Source organism: Apodemus sylvaticus, chromosome 2 (assembly GCF_947179515.1).
Source record: "Apodemus sylvaticus chromosome 2, mApoSyl1.1, whole genome shotgun sequence".
NCBI classification, from domain to species: Eukaryota; Metazoa; Chordata; class Mammalia; order Rodentia; family Muridae; genus Apodemus; species Apodemus sylvaticus.
Genome location: NC_067473.1, coordinates 175,093,308 through 175,115,308, shown reverse-complemented (window position 1 = coordinate 175,115,308; position 22,001 = coordinate 175,093,308). Strand labels below are relative to the sequence as shown.

The window sequence follows — 22,001 nt, the reverse complement described above, 5'->3', positions numbered from 1 at the left end:
ACATGCACACACACACACATGTATACACCTACACATATGCACATCATGCCAAGCACACACACACACACACACACACACACACACAAACACACACCCTACTCCACACAGAGATGGCAAGCACACACATATACATACACACAAACACACACAAACAGGCTCACATCACTGTGGACAATGAATGTGTAAAAGGAAAGATTATTTACTGTTCTCCAACTGTCTAAAGCACAATCACCGGGTCTGTCCCCTGGGCTTATGAGGTCCTGTGAAGCGGACAGCGAGGAGGCAGTCAGGTCAGGAGTTATAGAAAGGGAAGCATCCAAAGTGGTACATGGAGTTTCTGGGTTTGGATAGTTTTTGTTTCTTCCACTTCTGAGTGAAGATGCCCCCCGCTCCTTTCCTGATTCTCCCCTCCATGCCAGCCTCATCTTCTTTGCCTTTTATACTTCGACTTCAGAAGAAATACGTCTGTCCCATCGGTTAAAAAGCACTGACGTCAGGCAGGCTGTACTGCTTAGGGTGCTGGGACCTTCGGCTCCCCCTTGGTTCTGTTTGCATGAGTAAGTTAATGTCAGGATTGCAACAGCCCCAAAAGAAAGTAGAAGGCCAGGCCAGGTGGCTGACAGCCCTGCTAGGACAGGGAGACTGAGAGAGAACAAGAATTCTCACCTAGCCAGACAGACTGCAAAAGGAATCCTTTGCAAAGGGGTGTGTGCAGAAGAGAGAAGCCACACACACTGTCGCTGAAGGAACAAACTGCCGCTACTCCGCAGCTCGGGAGACACAAGGCTCGCAGAGAACAGTTGACGTGGTTTTTTCCCTCCAGTTCCATTTGTTACTGAGTGAACGTTCAGTGTGATGTAAAGTTCCACTGCATAATTTTTATGGTGTGCTGTGGCCACGAGGATCTGTGTGTGATTTGTGGCCTCTTTCAATGCTCTGTGTAGATTCCGCTGAATCAGGAGTGCCCCTGTGTCGGAAGGCTGTGTAATGTGTTGAGATCGACTGACACCAGAACACAGCCTCAGGGACAGCATCTTTCTGCATTTTTGAGTGCTGTGCCAAATGTACTACTACAATGAGTGGGGAGTGGAGAATTCACTTATAAATGTGTAGGTTAAGGATTGACTACTAATTTACACTGATGGGGCAAGTTAGTGTGCACATGCAACAGTCAAAGAACTGAGCAAAGGCTATGGCCTCATTTTTTTTCCAGTGATAAAGATTACCCACACAACCAAAAGAACATCATCCATCAGCCAGCCAGCCAGGCATGCACGCGCGCATGCATGTGCACACACACACACACACACACACACACACACACACACACACAGGCGCACATGTATATACACACACATACACACACACAAACATACACACACACATAAGGTAGAGGGAAGAGAGACAGACAGGCAGAGAGACACACAGAGAGAATCATATATACTTCATTCCTCCCCCCTTTTATTTATGGATGAAAAGGTTAAAATCTCTAGTGGTTTAGAGAAATTAAGGTGGATTTTAAGTTCTTTAGGGGCGCAACAGTCTAAGAAAACCAACCGCACTACAGCCCATTCTTTAAGAGTCCGACAGAGGTCTGGGATATACGGTGATTAAGACAAAGTGTGGAACCCTCGAGGCCCCAGGTTCCTAAGTGCAGTTATTTCACGTGCTAAACCAAAGCCACCACTAATAATGAAAAAGGCCATTCAGTTTGTACCCTACTCCAAACATAACACACAGTGGCCATGGATGCAATTGGACACTGTAACTAAATGTCACCCATGCTTAAAATGCCATTGAGGAGTCAGAGCAGAAACACAGCTGTCTGAGTGTGGTGTGCAGGTAGGTGGCTACGGCAGAGAGAAGGGGTAACAGCGACTTTACTTCAGACTAGGAGATACCCACCCTTAACGAGTCCGGCTCCAAGACCAGTAAAGTCAGCAATCCTCGAAGAAGCCACTCTGAGAGGGCACTAGTGCCAGACACCTTCTGCCACCGGGAAAGGACTACGTGTGACACTATCTGATGGGGTCTCTCGACTTCCTCTCAGTCTTCTTGAGGCTTCTGAGGCTGGTAGCAAATCAATAGGAGCCCATTTCCTCAAACCTCCCACCTCTGGGGGAAATTGAATGATGTTTTGGAGTCATGCGGGGGTGTAACTGGGCTGTTTGTGGCTGTTGTTAACAAGGTGGGTGAAATATAAAGACAAACACATCTGTGGGAGGCTTGGGGAGCACAAGCAGAGGGGGAGGTTCACACGCAGATTGAGCAGCGGGGAATTCAAGCTGTATTTTCTGGTTGGGATGTGTGGACGTTTTTAGAATGTGACAACAGAGACTGGCCTCTTATCTTGAACTGTTTCTTCTCACCTTGAAGCAACTATTTACCACCTCAGGATGTTTTTCTAAAAGCAGTAGGGCATTTCGCCCCTCTGGACCAGGGTTTCACACTACTTGATCAGTACTGTCCATAGTGGACCTTGAAGGGATTGGCCATCTGTTCATCAGCGGGTCCGTAAGAAAGGCACACAAGTTGTGAACTGCAGACATGAGTCGAGCTAAGGGTCTGAGCTGGGAAAGGGATATGGCAATGTTTACAGCTTTCCTTTAACTGAAACCTGTGGTGGGCGCTTCAGTCAAGACCTGCCTCCCAAGGGCAGCTGGGAATTCCTTAGCATGATGAACGCGTGCTTAGCTGAAAGGTAGTGCAGGTTTTTGAGGCCAAGGTGAAATTTATAGGTACCGCTCCTACCCGGAGGCTATCTGATGCTAACCTCAGGACATACTGAACTGATGATGGCGAAGTCCTAACCTGAAAAGTGTCGACAGCCTAGATAACGGTAGTGAATAGCTCTACAGTCGACTTTATTCAAACATCTTCCCTCTAGTATCTTTAAAAAAAGTACGTACACATTTTGTAGTAGCGGTGAATACTGAGGAGATCTTTTTCACTGTTTCTTCCTTTGCGTCTTGATATCATAAAGTACATAGCCTGTATTCCTTCTGCCCTCAGAGAACTGGAAGCATATTTGGCCAGTGGCTTCTGTGTACAAATAGTTGTTGGGATTCTACATCCTTCTCTCCCTTCCCACCCCTCTTTGTCCTCTCTCATTGTGATTCTGTGTCTGTCTGTCTGTCTGTCTGTCTCTCCCTCTCTCTCTCTCTCACGCGCACGCGCGCGCGTGCGCGCGCGCACACACACACACACACAAAACCACTATTTCATTCCATGAGATATTTTTATTCCTTCAAGTCTGCTTCACGTTGCCCCTATTTCTGGTAGCTGTTTATGATTTTCTACCTAAACAACCATATATTAACATGTAAGAACAATAAACCGAGTGTGTGTGGTGTGTGTGTGTGTGTGTATGATTTCTATCAGTTTCCTAGTAGAAGACTATTTCTCTAGTGGTTTGGGGGTAAAATAATTTTGGATTCTTTAGCTTAATTCAAGTTTATTTTCACAATTATTATCATTATAGCATGGCAAAAGCCAAGAAAATTATGTTTCAATACTTGATTATCCACATGGTTTAGATTTTAAGAAATTAAAAGATTAAAAGAAGGTGCTCCTATTCTGTTCAGAGTAGAGGGGAAATTTTCCAGGCTCAGGACCTGTATTTGTTACGTGATGGCTTATGATATCAAGACACCCACTCTCCTTGGGGATAAATTGTTAAATACTTTATCTTTAAGTTGTGTGTATATGTGTGTATGTGAGAGTGTGAGCTCACTAGTACAGGTGCCTGAGGAGGGTGCTGGATGTCTTGGAGCTGGAGTTACAGGCGGTTGTGAGCTGCGTCCCCAGCCCGTGGGCTCTGGGAATTGAACTTGGGTCCTCTGCAAGAGCAGCCTTAGCTGCTTAGCTGAGAGTGCCAAGTTCCATCTCCCCATCCCTAAGAGGACAATCAACGCTGCAGACTGTGGGGGTATTAGAGAAGATGACTGCACACAGAGGCGTATATGCAGTTAGATACTCAGTAATTACAGAAGCGAGGTTGTCATGAAAGCAGAGTCTCCAGATTCAGAGTCTGCTGCCCCCACCTTCCCACATTTACCTTCTTCCCTCATGTGTGGAGATGGGAAGAAAAATGGGACTCAAACAGACCAACCCCAAGAAGACACAAATGACGAGGAGCTCAGGACAGGAAAGCTTGCAAGAGAAGTGCAGGCTATTTGACTGGGAAGACACTGCAGCCCTCGGTCCTCCACTGTCTTGATGCCTTTCCTTTCCACTTATTCCATCGTGGTATGCACTGAGAATCACGTGAAATCCAGCAAGGAGGAACGAATCCCTCAACTCCTTGTGTTTACTTTCTGCGAGCTGACTTTTTAAAGACTGTGTGTTGGGTAAATAGTAAAAAATGAAGTCACTTACCAAGGGTTAATATAGAATGCCAAAAGATAGTCAGTCCAAAGACATGAAGGCAGCAGGGTTAAGAAAGCAAACACACTCCTACGCCTGTGAGCATTAATAAACAGATGCAAAGATGAAAACATGGTAAGGGTTAGTAATTCAGCTGTGTACAGATATCAGTAAGTTCCCTGCCAGGGTCAACCCACACTGCAGTTAAATAGCATTCCCCTCTGTGGGCTTCCAATGGAAGGCTCAGAGGCTACAATATTGATGAAATTGACTTCTATTCACCCAAGCCCCCATTGTAATCAGAGACAACCTTCAACTCATTTCATATCAGTTTGTCTGCCATTAGGAGGTCTCATTTTCCACTCACTTCCCCAAGGCTCAGTAGTGCCTGGTGTGTTATTTTCAGCCACCAGCCCTTCCAACCTAAGCTAATTTAAGAGGCCAGGTAGGAGAACGACAGCTTGTATGAGTGGATAGAAGTGGCCAGGTCGCTTATGTGGGTTCCAGGGAGGACCAGGCTTTTGTACCACTTGATGTGACATCCAATAGTATTTTCAATTTAAACCTTAACCAGTTTCTAAAGCTATTTCTTAAAGTACCCACGCAACATGCTACTTGGGTATATCATTCATTCAAAATCAACAGATGATCCATGGCCTGGGGTGTTTCATTGGTCCTTATCAGAGTGGAAGTAAAACATTAAGCAATCTTATTTTAATTCTCATTGACATTAAACGTCTGATTGGAATCTGTTTTCACATATTCAGACAGCAATCAGGTCAGAGCATCCATTCATGTGGATTGAAAAATACCCTTCGATGCACCTAGAGTTAGTGTTAAAACTAGAAGGAAAGTGTTATCTTGTCACTTTAGTTAGAACAAATCCCCTCTGCGATATAGCATCTCACGCCCTCAGAATATGCTGTTGCTAGTGAAACTGAGTTTGCTACAAGCTACAGGAGAATTTTCTTGATTTTATAGAAATGTCCTAAAAGGAAATATTTTAGGTTCCCCAAATTGGTTCACAAATCTTACAGACTTCGGCTGGCCAGGAAATCATTAACACACAGCTTTCTAGGGTCATAGATACAAATTGTGGAAGTTTCTAGATGAGTCTCACACACTGGCTTGGGGACCCAGCCTTTTAAAGGGAATAATAAGGAATAGGTGAGTCTCTTAATCTTGCGAAGAATTCTAACATATTTGAACAAACCTTCTCATGTTTCTGAAATTGTCAGCATCAAGGGCTTATACATTCTCTTTCTTCATAACGGGATTGATCATATTTTAATAGGAAAACTCTATTCATGTTAAAATTTTAAAATGACCCAAAGTGCAGTCATATCAAAGAGAATCTCATTTCAGCTCTGCTTTTGACCAGGGCGGTCATAACTGACACTCTGAGAGGGAGACTACATATTTTAAAAAAGGTTCTTTACCTTGTTGACTATGTAGGATAAAATTTCTGGTGTCTCAACATCTGATTCTATGACATTGGCCACTTTGGGGAAAGTGGGTTCATTTAAACTCTTTGATGGTTGCCTGCGAACTACAGGATGTCAGGAACCCTGGTCCCTTGAGTAGAGTAAGTTCACCTGATTGGTAATTCTCTTGGATAATCTGAATTGAATGCTAAGCTGCCCAGGACTGCTGTTTATTACACACTGTAGTTCAGTACAACACCAATGATATTCATCTCTGGACATTTTTCTAATTACTTAAGTATCTCTTCTTTTTAGGACCTTCCCTTCCAATTGTAAATGATGAAGACATCATAAAAATTTCAAATTTGCCTTTCTTTGATATAAGAGGTGAGATCCTTGGGCTGCACACTTTTATTTAATATTTGAATGGAAGTGTTGGCCCCCATTGCCAGGTATTCGGCTATATTATGTTATTTATTCAAGTTATCCCTTGGGCCTGTGGCTGCCACTTGTTTGTTGTGGCTGTTGTACTGGAGTCTGAGGCACAGCTTTGGGCCCTTTGCACGACTTTATCATCTCTTTTTCCTCTGCTTAAGAATCCTAGTCATTGATTACCCGATGAAGTAAAGAAAGGACAACCAGAAAAAAAAATCACCTATGCCTTAAAGACATTAAGTTTGAAGCAAGCACTGGCCAGCTAAGCCAGCTGGAGACATGTCCTGATTCAATACTCACCAACTGTAGGGAAGTTTCCCTTCCCTCTCCAAGGATGCAAAATTGACAAACGTGCCAGCTCCACATTCCCTGTATGAAATAGACAAAATCAAGGTGATTACTTGACAGAGCTCTTTACCTGTTGTGAAGGGCAGGAGGACCTTTGATCCAGCTTATCAGAATAGCATTAAAAAGGGGTCAGTGGAGTGAGTAATGTAAGTTTCCTATGATTCTCGTTTGCATACAATGCCAAAAACAAAGATAAAACACAAAGAAACGGTCCCTTGAAATATAGCAAATCAAACTTTTTGAGCCAAAACTGAGTCAGCCCACACAACCTTTGCCCAAAGGTGCCAAAGGTGTTCATGACCCTAATGTACATCTGTGCTTCCATAGTTGACCCTAACATACATCTACATGTCCATTGTTGACCCTAACATACATCTACACCTCCGTAGCTGACACTCCACGATTGTTCGTGTGCATGACTATTACCGTGTATTTCTCCTGAGTTGGACATTACATCATACTATTCCCACATTGCCTGCTAAAGGCAGGTTGCAGTTGCTGCTTCCCAGGAAATGAACTTTCCCTGGCTTCTGGGCCACTTTAGTTTTCTTTTTCCTCCACTGGCCAACTTTCACCAGTCTCTTTCTGTTGCCTTTTGCTGAGGTTGGAATAGGAATGCCCTGCCCCGCCCCAGATTCACATCTTCCAATCCTTGGCCTATAGGGAGTGGTGCATTTCTTTGTTGGAGGAAGTATGTCACTTTTCGGAGTGGGTTGTGAAATCTCCTATGTTCAAGCTCTACCCAATAGGGCACACACTGTCCTTCTGCTGCCTGCAGATCAAGTTGTAGAACTCTCAGCTCTTCTCCAGCACCGTGTCTGCCTGCATTGCACCATGCCTCCCGCCACAATAATAATGGACTAAACCTCTGAACTGTAAGCCAGTCCCAATGAAATATTTTCCTTCATAAGAGTTGCCGTGATCATGGTATCTTTCCACAGTAATAAAAGTCTAATTAAGACACATTTCTTTCTTTTTTCTTTCTGGAAATAGGCAACTCTTCAACTCTATGTTTGAAGCAAATTTCTCAGATGCAGAGGTTACCAAATGAGCAGATTGTCTTCAGAAAACTGATGGATTGTTCTGCAATGTGAAGAAAGTAGTTCAGAGTGTGTCTAAGGAAAAAGACTTGAGGTTTATCCTAGTGGTAGAGTACTTGCCTAAAATACACAAGGTCCTGGCTTCCATCATCATCACCATCATCATCACCACACACACACACACACACACACACACATACACACACACACACACACAATCACACACATACACACACATACACACACACTCACACACATGAACAGACAACCATACTTTTCTTACCTAGCCATCTGCAGGTGCTTCTTTCTGAGAATGACAAGGGTCACTAATAGCAGTCCAATTAAAAGTGTGCTAAGGATGGCCAGCACCGAGATCACCACCACGTTAGGGTTCACCTCTGTAACTAGAGAGAGAAGCCACATGTTGCTATAGACTATAGGACATGGAAAGTGACAGAGCTGGTCGTAGCCTTTCCTCTACACCTTGGAATGTTGAGCTTATGATGAAGATGATAATGACTATCCGTGTTTGTCTAAGGGAACTATTGCCTCACCTTATAGGAGAGCTCTGGGGGCTGACAGATGATCCTTAAGTATATGGGGAAAGTGAGTTATAATTTACAAAATGGCAATAGCTGTGTTCACTTTATATTTGAGAGGGAGGAGCCTTTTAACTGGACAAAAGGGGGGAATGTAGATTGCTGTCTATATGTAAGTGAGAGCAGGCACAAGATAAGGTGAGAGCCTGTGACTGGTTAGTGGAAAAGGAAAGTGGGCAGAGAATTTAAGAGAGGAGAACAGAAGTACAGAGAGAGGAATGAATGGAGAGGAGGGGATAAGGTGGAACTGAGAGGAGAGGAGGAGGAGCCAGATCCACACAGTCCTGGGAGCTGTAAGCACTGGGGATTTCTTAGATTGATGATTAAATAATAAGTGGGGTGTGTTTACCCCATCTAGGTGTAGCCTGTGTTTATATCAATTGAGTTTTGAGTTCTTTGTGCGGGTGTTTTGTGGGTTGAGAATTTACTAATATAAATCTGACTGATAAATTACAAGCCTCTAGAGTTTTGATTTTACCATGTTACTGGGATTTGTGACCACTAACCACAGGGGGTGGAGGGCTGGGAATGTGAACAGAATCCGCAATCAGCAAGAGAATCACAAGGTGGGCGGTCGCTGCATGGGGCTGGCCGTGAAGATGGTGGGACCACTGGAGCCAGAGAGTAGCCAGCGATAGTGTGGGATGGTGCCTTTTTAAAATATTTCACACTACAGTGAGTCTGTTTCTCAGAACTCCAGCATGCGGGACACTCTTATAAGGAAAAGCTGCAAGGGCGAGAAGTATCGATGCTGTGGTTCGCAACTACTTGAAAATTGAGACTCTAGAAGTCATTACCATGCATTACCACTGTTTAGCACGTTCAAAAGGCTTTGAAGGTGGCGGGTTCTTATTTCATGCCCAAGACTTTAAAGTCGGAAAGCACAGCTGGGTCATTCGCTCCCAGCAGATAACGCATAGGAACAAGGCATCAGGGAGCTGCCATCTGTGGTGGCATTTTATGCATTGACAGAAGTAGACATTCTGACAGGCTGTAGCCATATGCTCAGAGGCTTCCTGTCTGCACAGGCACAAAGATTAGATCTATTAATAAGTTGGAGAGGGGGGCTTCTCTCCTGTACTTTCTCTGATGAATGGTCTACTGATCACGTATGAACAAGAAAACGGAAGCAAGAAACAAGGAACCAGGTTCTATGGGAGACAGGGGAGATGCTTGCCCTCCTTCTCAGGTCAGAAAACAAAAGAGCTGATGGGCTTGCGGGCACGTGCCTGTACCCTAATACTTGGGAGGTTGAGGTAGGAAGATTAGGGTCTTGGGGGCAGTTTGGAATATATGGTAAATTTGAAGTCAGCCTGAGCTACATGCTAACCCATCTCAAAAACCCACAGAGCCAATACTTAATGCCTTCAGTACTTGCCCCTTGCCACCTCTGCTGAGTGCCGGGAAGAAAGAAGAGCAGGCTATCAACTCCATTGGGAGCCATATTTATCTCCCAAGCTTATTTGTTTACACTTGTAAGTAAACTGGACAAAAAAGTCACCCGTTGCTCTCATTTTCCACAATATGGACAAGACTTAATACACAGTAAAGAGCATTCTTAAAAGTGTCACAGAAGCCACACATGGTGGCATACGACTGTAGCTCCAGCTTTTGAAGAAAGGAATGAGGCAGAGGGATCCCTATGAGTTCAGGAAAGAATGATGCAGGAGGATTCCTATGAGTTCCAGGCTAGCCAGGACTACGTAGTTGGAGTGTGACTCAACTTTACTCTTCGTCAAAAACCAAATCAAAGCATCCAAGCAAATAAGAACACTCAACCAAAAACCCTGGAGGAAAGGGTCCTGAAACGACGATGAAGGAGTGTCATAACGCTGCCCATGTGTACTTTGCCTCTTCTTCTAACAAAGACAAATAAATAGAAAGGCTAACACCAAAACAAGGCGAAGCTGGCACTACTCATCCTTCAAGCCATAAACACAGAGATAGTTTGCAGACACAAAAGCAAATCCATTAAAGGGACAGAGTGCTCCTAAGAGTGACTGCCTACATGGGGTCTTCACAGAGGGTCTGGAATTCCTGCTGAGAACAATGCAAATACAATACCGCAGGAAAAGAACAAGGAGGCCGGCCGGCCCTGTCCCAGACCCCACATTAATCACCGATTTGCCTGTTAGCATGGCTGAAGTAGCAGCTTCCTTGCTTTGATTTTAAGTGGGAGTCGTAACTACTATTTGACCAGGGCCAGCCAAGGACCTGTACAAATGAGAGTGAGTTGGTTGGGACTGTGTCTACCCCCTGATGAGGATTCTAAGGATGGTTACCTTGGTGATTTCTCTTGGGTAAAGGTATACAACTTTAGGGCAGTCTGTATTTTTACTTCTAATTTTCTAAAGAAAATAAGATGAAGCTGGAGATGCAATTCGGTGGTTAAAAGCTTTTGCAGAAAGCACGGGTTTGGTTCTAAGCTCCTGCATGTTCGCTCACTACCTTCTCTCACCAGTCCTGGGGGATCTGATAGCCTCTTCTGACCTCTGCTGGCAGCAGGCATGAACACAGTGCACAGATATCTATGTCAGCAAGACGATCATATGCATTAACACGAACATATGAAGACAATATATATTTAAAAAAAGACTTGAAGACAATACAAATCTTTTTCTAAATCACATGTTCTAGCCAAGTGTACTTTGGAATAGGAGTCAAGGGCTCCCTGAAGAACCTGTAGCTTGGAGTGTTTTCAAAGGAACACTGGTTCTAACAAAAATTCAGGCTATGTCTACTTAGAAGGAAACACTAAAAAAATAATATATACTCTTCCAAAGACCAGATTGACTCAATCTGTGTCATTACCCATTGTGGAGACAGCTATAAACGTAGGGACACTGGGACTGTCGTGGCTGAAGCTGGTGACACTGCAGTTGTAGGCGGTGGCCGGGAGGAGGCTGGAGATGGTCACCACATGGGAGAAAACAGCTATGGGTTCCTGGAGATGGAGAAAATAAAACACATTTCACATCGTCGTCTTGTTTGTGAAGGCATTCTTCATATTGAGGAGGCTATATGTAGAGTAAAAGTAATTAAAAGATGGAAAAGGTTGATAGTGAAAAATCTTTCCCCCTTTCTTTATCCCCCTCCACGTCACTCTGTTCCATGGAAGCAGCCGCCATTACTGGGTGTTCTCCTCCTTGTACCTGTTTGATGGGGGCATAAATATGATGTCCACGGTTGACATCCCAGCTGACGGTAATGAATGATGGTGCAGTTTACACCCTACTCTGCTTATTTGCGCTTGAATCATGTTGTCACCTTTGCTATAAGTTCATATTAAGCTGATTTATCCTTTTAAAAATGGAAAACATTAAAACTATATGCATGAATGTTTGTCTGTCTGTCTGTATGGGTACTGCGTGCCTTCAGTACCTGTGGAGACCAGAAGGCGGTACCATATCTCTTGGAACTTGAGTTGCTGACAGTTGTCTGCGACCATGTATGTAGGTTCTGGGAAACCAAGCCCAGTTCTCCACAAGTGCAACAGACAATGTCAACCCTAAAGCTATCTTTCCAGCTCCCATTTTACCCTCCTGAAGTAGGGTCCACAAATTTATTAAAAGTTCATACTTTATCACACCTACTGATGTAGATTTAAGTCGTCTGTGGATTTCCTTGTGTACTGCTGTGAATAATGCTAAGTAAGCATCATCCTGCAAACATAGAAACCCTTGTGCATGTAAAATCACTCCCTGTATTTATGTACATGTGGCGAGTTAACATGATCTCCAGCCTGGCAGGACCTGGAATCATCTATGAGATTGTGGGGGGTGGGGCGTGTTTAGATTAGGTTAGCCTCTGGGCATGCCTGTGAGAGTATTGCAATTAGGTTAAGAAGGCCCACCCCAAAGCATCAACAGGAGGACTCTAACTGAACAAAGACATCATAATTCTCTGCTTCTGGATTGTTGGTACAATGTGAGCGGCTTCTTCCAGCCCCTCTGTCAGGACTTCCCCACCATGAAGGACTGAGGGTGCACTGAAACCATGCATTTGGAAGAGATTCCTCCTGGAAGCTGCTTTGGTTGGGGTATTTTATCCCAGCAATAGGAAAAACCAAAACACTGTGGTATGGAGACACAGATACAGACGACAGAGACAGACAGACAAGACACACACATGAACACTTGCACATACACTGCTTGTGAAGGTATATAAATATATACATACTCATACATTCCCAGCAGCTGAACCTCTCAGTCACCGAATATGCCTTTTCAATACTGAAAACTCTTGAAAATTAATCCTCCATAGGCCAGTTTACCTGTTCACCTCTGTTGTGTGTTAATGACTGTTTTCCTGCTTTCTGTCTGGCATGGCATACTTGTCTTTAGTCTTTTCCAATAAAACCTGGGTCTAGTAGTTTTATTTTGCATTTCTTATCATGAGGGAGGTTATACATTTTCCATATGTTGAAGGATCTGTTGTTCTTGTTTTCCTATTCATTTGTTTAAAGGTATTGGTTTTCATCCTTTTTTTTTTTTACTTGAAGTGGTTCTTTATATATTAAGGACCCTACCTGTTTGTCTTCATTCTCTATTTTTATCACATTCAACCAAAGCATGGTGATAGTAGGTGCTCAGAAGCAAAATTATCTCATTTTTAAGAAGAGTAAATTGATAATTTGATAGATACATGGTCAGAGAGTAGCACACACACACACACACACACACACACACACACACTTGCACATTTTTTCAAAAGAAGATCATGGAACACTGCATCCTAACCAGATGGCAGCCTACAACACTGCTTTCCCCTCCCACCATCACCTAGACTGGAAGAGTCCTGGCAGGCAAAGAAAGCCTTTTGCTAACAGGACTGAATTGCAGCAGGTAGCTGACTAACCATTGTGTCTCTAATGGAAGACATCACTATAGTTACAGAGGAGAAAATCCATTCCTGGCAGAACAGTTATTTTCCAAAAAGGTTCTTAGAACAGAGACAGGACTGAGCTAGTCAGCACAGATCAAAAGAGAGAAATTCATAGATGAGACTATCAAAGGGTCAGAGGAATCAAAGCCGATTATCTCAGCAATCAATCTGAAAAGAGCTGTCCTCCCAGCAATCCTCTCCCTCCTCTCAGACACAAGGCCTTCATTTATTGAAAGAGCTTCAATTATTTATGCTGGAAGAATTACTCTGTCTCCTGCAATATATGAACTCTCCCAACCTGCCCTTTCCCTTCCTCTGGCTTTAAAGTGCTCTCTCTCTCTCTCTCTCTCTCTCTCTCTCTCTCTCTCTCTCTCTCTCTCTCTCTCTCTCTCTGTCTCTCTCTCTCTGTGTCTCTCTGTGTCTCTCTCTCCCTCTCCCTCTCTCTCTCCCTGTCTTTCTTCCTCTCTCTCTCCCTTCCCTCCCTCCCTCTCTCTGTCTCTGTCTCTCTCTCTCTCACACCATACACACACACACACACACACACACACACACACACACACACACACACACACTTAGCTACTCCCAGAGCTGAGTATCCATCCCTGCCCTCCATCATGACCTGGAGTACAATAAAGTTGTTTGTCATTCCTGCTGTTTATGGCCCCAAAGCTTTAACAGTAACAATTTCTGGGATTTTTCTCTTTTAAATTATTTCCACAATATATATGTTCCCACTCTTTGCTGGAGACCATGTATTTTAATTATTTATACATTGGCATCATTATTTGTAATGTCTTTTAAGTTTAAGATATGTTTAAATAAAAACACGACAAACAGTTCTTAACCGTTAAAGTAGACATTCGGCGATAAGGTCCTCACAAGTATGTCTCCCAACTACTGAAAATTTCTATCTCTGCCCCTGGCTCCCCACATAACCCCAAGCAGACAGTTTTCACACCTTATAGTTGCATGCAACAGAAGTTTTTAGCTATTCCATTAGCCCTCATCAAAAGTAATTCAGAAAGATAGTCAAAGTGATCAGTACCTGGAGTTTGCCATCTTGTCCAGAGCCGAGCTGCTGACAGAAGACTTCGAAGAAATCAGCCACACCCTCCTCAACCCACAGCAGGGTCACCGATGTCTGTGTTCTGTTCACTGCGAAGAGTGACTTCGGAGGGGCCGGCTCTGAGGAAAGAGCAAAGTTTTAAAAACCACACACACACACATAACACACACACACAACACACACACACTCCTACACATACACATACACATACAATACACATACATATAACAAACACACACACACCACACACACACACACACACACACACACACACACACACACACATCCTTTTAGTAGTAACAGGGTGGATGTCCTGAGAACTCACAGGCAGGGAGATAAGCACCCGTCTTTTACACTGCTTTTAAATATACGCAGCCATAGGGCCGGCCATCTACATCCAAAGGCAGAATGTTTTGTGTCCTTCCCCACTTGTATTTTCAACTTCTCCTTTTGCACACTTCTGCTTTCTGCTTCAGCATTATAACCAGATTCTATTAATAGTTTCTGTGTCATCTCTCCTGGAGTTGGCATTGTCCTGACAAAACATAACTTTTTGAGTGAGACACAGAAGGAGGAGGAGGAGGAGGAGGAGGAGGAGGAGGAGGAGGAGGAGGAGAAGAAGAAGAAGAAGAAGAAGAAGAAGAAGAAGAAGAAGAAGAAGAAGAAGAAGAAGAAGAAGAAGAAGAAGAAGAAGAAGAAGAGAAAGAAGAAAGGAGGAAAAATGGGAAAGGGGCTCTTTTTCCTTAATATGATGAAGATTGGGCCTTAGCATCAACATGTCTTTTTTTTTATGGTCTTCTTAGGTCAGCAGTTTGAATTCTTGAAACTTTAGTGAAAATTAAGAGAGATAAAACTAAACAGATAACATGGTATTTAATTTTTTATTTTAATTTAATTTATTTCTTTTTTGGGAAAAAGATGATGGAGGGGAATCAGATGTTTAGGAGCATGCTAGAGATAAACATTTTATCATAGACCGTTTATCTTGGTCAATAGATTAATCCATTAGTTGAGGGCCCCACACCATGCTGTCTGGACCATTTTCTGTTCCTTTCCAGTAACTGAGTCACCAGCTTAGTTGGTCTTGGTCCTCTCGTCTAGTAAGTTCTCTACAATCCTATCTCTCATTTCAGAATTTCTTCTTCTCTTCTCCTGCCCCTATATTGTGGGTGCTGCATGGTAGGCTCTGTGTGGTGGAAGCTGTGATCTTTCTTTCTAGATCATCCAGTATGGAAACTGCTGAGCTGTCCTGGTCTGATACAGGGTCATGTTATCTGCTGGTAGATACACTTGACATGGGCTGCATGGACGTGCTACATCTTCCTGTCTGGGCTGAGCTGGCAGTGTGGTCCTCCAGCTGCACCATCCTTGCAGAGAGTCAGGTCTCTGCTGTGGGTCTTCCATTGTTATTACTTGTATGTCTTTCTATTGTCTGCCGCACTCTCCTGAACCTGGTCCTTAGTCCTATATTTTCACTGTGCTTGAATGTGCTGTGTTGATCCATTTCAGGTCATATCTGGTCAGTTTTGAAGTTCCTTTTTAGAATATCCTAATTACGTCCTGGTAAGGACACCAATACTTTAAGAATCTTTGCAGGTAGCTTGAACTTAAGTGCCACTAGGAGTTAATTTCCCATGAGGAAGTGGCAAGTTTAGGTGAGAGAGTTAAAGGGGAGAAGAGATGTAGACAGGGAAATTCCCAGCAGATGCCAGAATCTCCTTCTCACTGGCAAGCGTCACCCACTCCTCCAGGCGGGGCTCTGTCTCGCTTCTGAAGAAAAGAAACCGACAAAACCTCAAGTGTCAGAGGTCATCGGCCCCACTCAGATCTCTCAGTGCCGACAGGACCATAAGCCAGATCTAAGACGCAGCAATTGTGCCCGCTCAAAACCGCATCTTTGAGAGCAAGCGTGCATGGTTGGATAGCACTGAATAACGTTAGGCTCTGCCTTTTCTCTTCTAAGAATATCCAAAGCCATACACATGTGCTCTCATGATCCTAGCCCTTGTCGGTAGAAGCAGAAAAATACAGTTCAAGGGCAGCCTCAGTTATAGTGAGTTTGAAGCTAGGTTATATGAGGACGTGTCTTAAAAACCAACCTAACAAAACAACAACAACAACAACAACAACAAAAACCAAAACAGATAAAAAGATGGAGTTAAGTTTGATAAATTGCTTGCCACTCAAACATGGAGATCTGAGTTCAGATCCCCAGAACCTACATTCAAAGTCAGGCAAAATGGTCTGTGATTCCAGCATCAAGGAGACACACACAGGCGAGTCTCTGGAGTTCTCTGGAATCAGCAAGCTCTTGGGTGAATGAGATTCCTTGTCTCAAAAAGGAAGGTAGAGAGTGATTGGGAAAGACATCTGACGTTGACCCCTGACACCTATTCACACTCATACACATGTTCATGCGCATCCAGATGAGTGTGCACACAACACTGCACACACAACCCTATGAAGTACCACATTCAGAACTTGGGCAGGATGGAGGGCGGCAGTGCCATTGAATGATATACTATTAATGCCATGCAATTTATATGGATCATGGGAGGATCAGGCTGTTGCCCCTCTGTGGAGTGGAGAGAACCTCTGAAGTCAGAGCATGCGCCTAGCTCTCTGTGCTTCCCCAGAAAACCCCTTCTTTGTCTCAGAGGTCACAAAGGGAAAAGTCAAGTGTAATACTTAGTCTTGGAGCAGAACCTAATGTCTTCATTGTTCCAAATTTGTCTTTCTTTGCTAATCTGTTTTCTTTCTTTCTTTCTTTCCTTGGTGGGGAGGGGGAACGAGAGAGAGAGAGAGAGAGAGAGAGAGAGAGAGAGAGAGAGAGAGAGAGAGAGAGAGAGAGAGAGAGAGAATTCCATCTTACAAATCACTAATGTGCCTAGACTGCCCTTACACTCATGGTAATCCTCCTGCTTCAGCCTCTCAAATGTGGGGATTCAAGGCATGCTACATTTACTCTGTATTTTGATGCCACTCACTGATGAAGCTGTCTATTGAATGGTAACCATGACTTCCTATTATATCCAAAAGGGTGGGTGCACTCCCCACTGCCTCCATTTTATTCTTTTAAACTTGGTGAGCTTTACACGTGTGACATTGGTACTAATACTGTAAAAACCATCTCTATGTCTGATGTGGAAAAACCTTATTTTCCACCTTCAGTCTCAATGCGAGGAATTTCTAGAATTTTCTTAATGTGTAAAAATGCAAGTTGAGAGTCTTTTCCATGTATATTGTCACAGGTTTTTACAGCAGAACAAAGAATTTTCATATAAATTATTTTCAACTTTGCCAACAAAGTATCTCCCGTATGAAGTAGAATCTTCAGGGTTCTTTGTAAAGTCGGTTGAATGGTGTTGTGCTGGGGTAAACACATGAAGGAATATTTATCTGAAGTGATTACAGGTGAAATACTAAGGAAGACTTGTGAAGGAACTTTTAGCTGAAGCAGACACAGATAAAAGGATGTTCTGCTGATACAAACACGTGAAAGGACACGTGATGAAGGATTCTTTGCTAACAACATGCATGTATTGGCCTGCCTTACACTGCATGTTGAGCTGCATTGGTCGGGACTCCATAGAGAAAAACACACCAAGAAACTTCTGGTGGTGTGCTGCAGTTTCTTGCTGCTTCCTTGGACTCAGGCTGATTGGCAGGGCAGAGTGCTGTCAACTGAGACAGATGCACGTGCTGAGGCAAGATCTGTGGAGGACATGTGATGTGGGGACTCTAGGGATAGCTGTGGAGGCTGAGCTAGGCTTGCTTATAGAGCCAGCTGTGCAACGCTTGTGGGTCTCGTGTCTTCCCTGACGTTCCCTTCCCTGGGAGAGGCACAGCTGAGAACTTCTGGCTTTCTTCCTGGTCCCTCCTGCTGACTTGAGCCTAGGCTGAGGCCTGGCTGTCTCTGCTAGGTAGTGTCACCACTGTTGCTAACCCCACTCTCCTGAACTGGACTGCTGGTGTATCTGTGAAGTGTTTGTGAGTGTATCCAGCTGCCGCTGCTGACCTCTGAACTGAACTGCCAATTTCCAGACAACAGACAGGAGTTGCTCCAAAGAACCTTTCTAGACAGGTCCACTTCCTCCCCTATCCTTTCTTTCATGTCTCCTCTGGTGGGTGGTGGGATAAAAGTGAGGTTAGAGCATTTAAGAACCAGCATCAAAAACAAGGATTGAAAAAAAAGTAAAGTTACACTCATGCAAGCAGCGGAGGCCTCAGGTAGAAGCGGCATGACGCTCACATTGATGGGAGCAAACTCTGCAGGAGAAAGCACTGGGAGAAGCAGGGGAGAGGGGAGACAGCTGATGTAGGAGGGGGAAATTATTCAGGCTGAGTCGTGATAAGTGTGCCATGATAAGTGTGTCAGGACTAGTGTGTCAGGACCAGTGTGTCAGGACAAGGGCGTCAGGACCAGTGTGTCAGGACAAGGGCGTCAGGACCAGTGAGTGTATCAGGACAAGTGTGTCAGGATTAGTGTGCCATGATAAGTATATCAGGACCACTGTGTCAGGACCACTATGAACGGACTAGTAGGTCAGGAACAGTGTATCATGACAAGTGTGTCAGGACCAGTGTATCACGACAAGTGTGTCAGGACCAGTGTGCCAGGATAAGTGTGTCGGGACCAGTGTGGCAGGAACAGTGTATCAGGACAAGCTTGTCAGGACAAGTGTGACAGGACCAGTGTGTCAGGACTAGTAGGTCAGGACCAGTGTACCAAGACAAGTGTGTCAGGACCAGTGTGTCAGGACCAGTGTGTCAGGACCAATGTGCCAGGAACAGTGTGTCATGATAAGTGGATTATAAAGTTTGGAAGAGAAAAGTTTTAACAACAGGAATCTGTCAGATTTGGGTTTATTTTAGACTTCATCTCATCGACCTAGGAAAATTCTCTTCCTGAATTTAATTGGGAATTTGAATATTTAAAAAAGAATACTGAAGTATATAAAAAGCAAACATTTAGCATCTGAAAATGTATTAAATTATAAATTAGAGGTTGGAGACACGAATCAGTGATTAAGAGCACCAGTTGCTCTTCAGAGAATCCAGGTTCAATTCCAGCACCCTCACGGAGGCTCACAACTGCCTGCAACTTCAGTATCAAGGGATCTGACACTTTTGTCCTCTGCAGACATTGGGCATGCCTGTGGGGCAGACATGCATGCAGTCAAAACACCGACAAAAAAAAAAAAAACTTATTTACAGTGCGGGCTGGGAGAATATTCATTAAATTTCTAACATATCAAATATGTTTTAAAAATTCCTGTCCGAGAACAAACTATGTCTTTCAGAATTTTTCACTCACATCAAAGTTTTCATGACAGAGACTAAGACTGTCAAACTGATGTCTAAGATTTAGTTTCCTAAAGGGGAAGAGAAAGCCACAGGGCAGGCTTTTGTGGTTCCTCCTATGTCTGTCATAAAATTCCTTAAGTCAGTGAAACATGAGAAGCAGGCACAGAGAAGGTACAGGCCGCTGGTAGAGAAACAGGAAAACCCCAAATTCACTGGTAAGAGTAGACATACAGTTAAATTCAGGATGCGTTGAGTCTGAGTTAGTGGTGTGTGAATCACATGCCTTTCATATGAAGATTAAAAGTCAAAACAGGCTGGAATATAGTTAGGTTGGTTAAGTGCTTGCCAAACAAGCATGGGACCCTGGATTTGATCCTTTGCACAACATACATTTGGGGTGCTACTCCTACAACCCCCTACTTGAGATATGTGTGAGATAGGATCAGATCAAGGACAGTCACGTCTACACAGCGACTTCAAGATCGGCTTAGGCTACATAGGATTCTGTCTCAAAATGATCCAAATGTAAGATGTGCCAGGCAGTGGTGGCGCACACCTTTAATCCCAGCACTTGGGAAGCAAAGGCGGGCAGATTTCTGAGTTAGAGGCCAGCCTGGTCTACAGAATGAGTTCCAGGACAGCCAGGGCTACACAGAGAAACCCTGTCTCAAAAAAATCAATCAATCAATCAAACAAACAAATAAATAAATGTAAGACATATTAAGGTAAGGATAGGTATAATAATTTAATAATTTAGGGAGAGATATGAACTATAAAAACAATATTAATTGTCACAACAATCCACAGTGAGAGGGAAGTAGGGTAAGCTCGGGTTTAATCCCAGCACTTGGGAGGCACAGCAGGCAGATTTCTGAGTTAGAGGCCAGCCTGGTCTACAGAATGAGTTCCAGGACAGCCAGGGCTACACAGAGGAAACCTGTCTCTGTGTGTACATACAGAAACTTGGGTATGTACATATAAACATATATATTCATTTTATTGTATTATATTGGTGATGGTATTGAGGACTGAATTTGGGATCCTGTGTATGTTAGGCAAGCACCTACATCTCAGGCCTGCCTATGTATGTATGTATAATGTATGTATGTATGCATATGTAAATGGTAAAATAAAATCAAAACTTGTATGTGCATACAACATCCCAGGTAGTCAAAGCAATGCTGATAAAAAAGTAAAGAAGCTGTAAGCATGGTAATTTCAAAATATACTGCAAAGTCATAGTAGCCAACGCAACAGAGTCATGGTGTAACTGTCAATAAACAGAGCAACCAAGGGATCCGAACAGAGAGCCCAGAAAGTAGACCCAACATTTACAACCAGCCGACTTTTAACATGCAATATTTCTTTTTTAAGTCTCAGAAAAGGAGCAGAGATCCACTGTTTTCAGTGGAATTTGGGCTTGAGTTACTCTCTTTATCTTTCTCATAAAGTTTTGGTGGCAATGAGGATTTGATCCTTCGCACCACATACATTTGGGGATTTACTCCTGCAGTCCCTTCTTGAGATGTATAGGAGACGGTATCATGTCAAGGACAGTCTTGGCTGCACAGTGAATGCAGTTTCTGTTTGTCTTGAGAAGTTTCCTTCATTATTGAACGAAATAAATATATAGCTAAGAAAGAGAGAGAGAGAGAGAGAGAAAGAGAGAAAGAAAGAAAGAAAGAAAGAAAAAGAAAGAAAGAAAGAAAGAAAGAAAAAAGAAAAAGAGAACGAAAGAAAGAAAAAAGAAAAAGAGAACGAAAGACAAGAGAAGCTCTAGCTGGGAATGTCTCCTTTGCCATATGTGGTCTGGGTAAAGCGGAACTTCACTAGGGTGGTTTACGAGGGTGGAGTTGGGTTTTCCCTTCCTTCACTGGTTGCTCCATGCCACCCTCTCTCTTTTTCTGGAATCTTCTCTCTGTTCAGTCTCCGGGTGCTGGAACATGGGCCACACCCAGGGCTTGTCTCTCACTTCAGTTTCTAATTGGTGTTTGGTGTTCTAATTCAGACATCCCAGACCAGAAGCTCCCTGCGATCTCTGGACACACAGCCACCATCTCTTCGCTAGACACCTGCACTTTCATTTTCTATAGTTTTCAAATCATTTTTTTTAAGTTAGAAGAACCATGGGCTCTTAACACCCCTCCCCATTAACCATTCACAGATCCTGCTTGTCTCTGTATCTCCCTGAGTTACACAACCATAAAACAGAGTTGCTCAAGAGCCAAGCTGAGGAGTTTTTCTTAATTTCTTTTTCTTTCACTTCCTACAGTTGTCCAAAAAGAAAGTTCTGAAGCCTCGATCTCTAAAATACCTCCCAAATCCTGCCCAAATGTCTCCATCTCTGTGACAGCCACCTCCCCTAGAGTCGCCCTTACTTCTCATCAGATCTGACTAAATCACAGTGGTCTTCTCCTTATCCTGATAAGTAACCTTTCACTGGGAATCCTCTGCTTTCATTGTTGGCCCAACTATGCTTTCTTTTTAATTCTGACATTTGTGTTTCTGCATGTGTGTGTGTATGTATGAGTGT

General features: G+C 43.5%; 1 protein-coding gene across 1 annotated transcript in view; it reads right to left on the bottom strand.

Moving 5' to 3' along the window:
- The window catches only part of Ptpro (protein tyrosine phosphatase receptor type O), a 189,427-nt gene that overhangs the window by 35,404 nt on the left and 132,022 nt on the right, over positions 1 to 22,001 (bottom strand). Inside the window, exons 13-17 of the mRNA XM_052172930.1 lie at positions 14,141 to 14,280; positions 11,023 to 11,155; positions 7,896 to 8,016; positions 6,525 to 6,593; positions 4,378 to 4,461 (exon numbers count right to left, since the gene is read on the bottom strand). Of these exons, the coding sequence (XP_052028890.1) occupies positions 4,378 to 4,461; positions 6,525 to 6,593; positions 7,896 to 8,016; positions 11,023 to 11,155; positions 14,141 to 14,280 (547 nt within the window). The remainder of the gene's footprint in view (positions 1 to 4,377; positions 4,462 to 6,524; positions 6,594 to 7,895; positions 8,017 to 11,022; positions 11,156 to 14,140; positions 14,281 to 22,001) is intronic.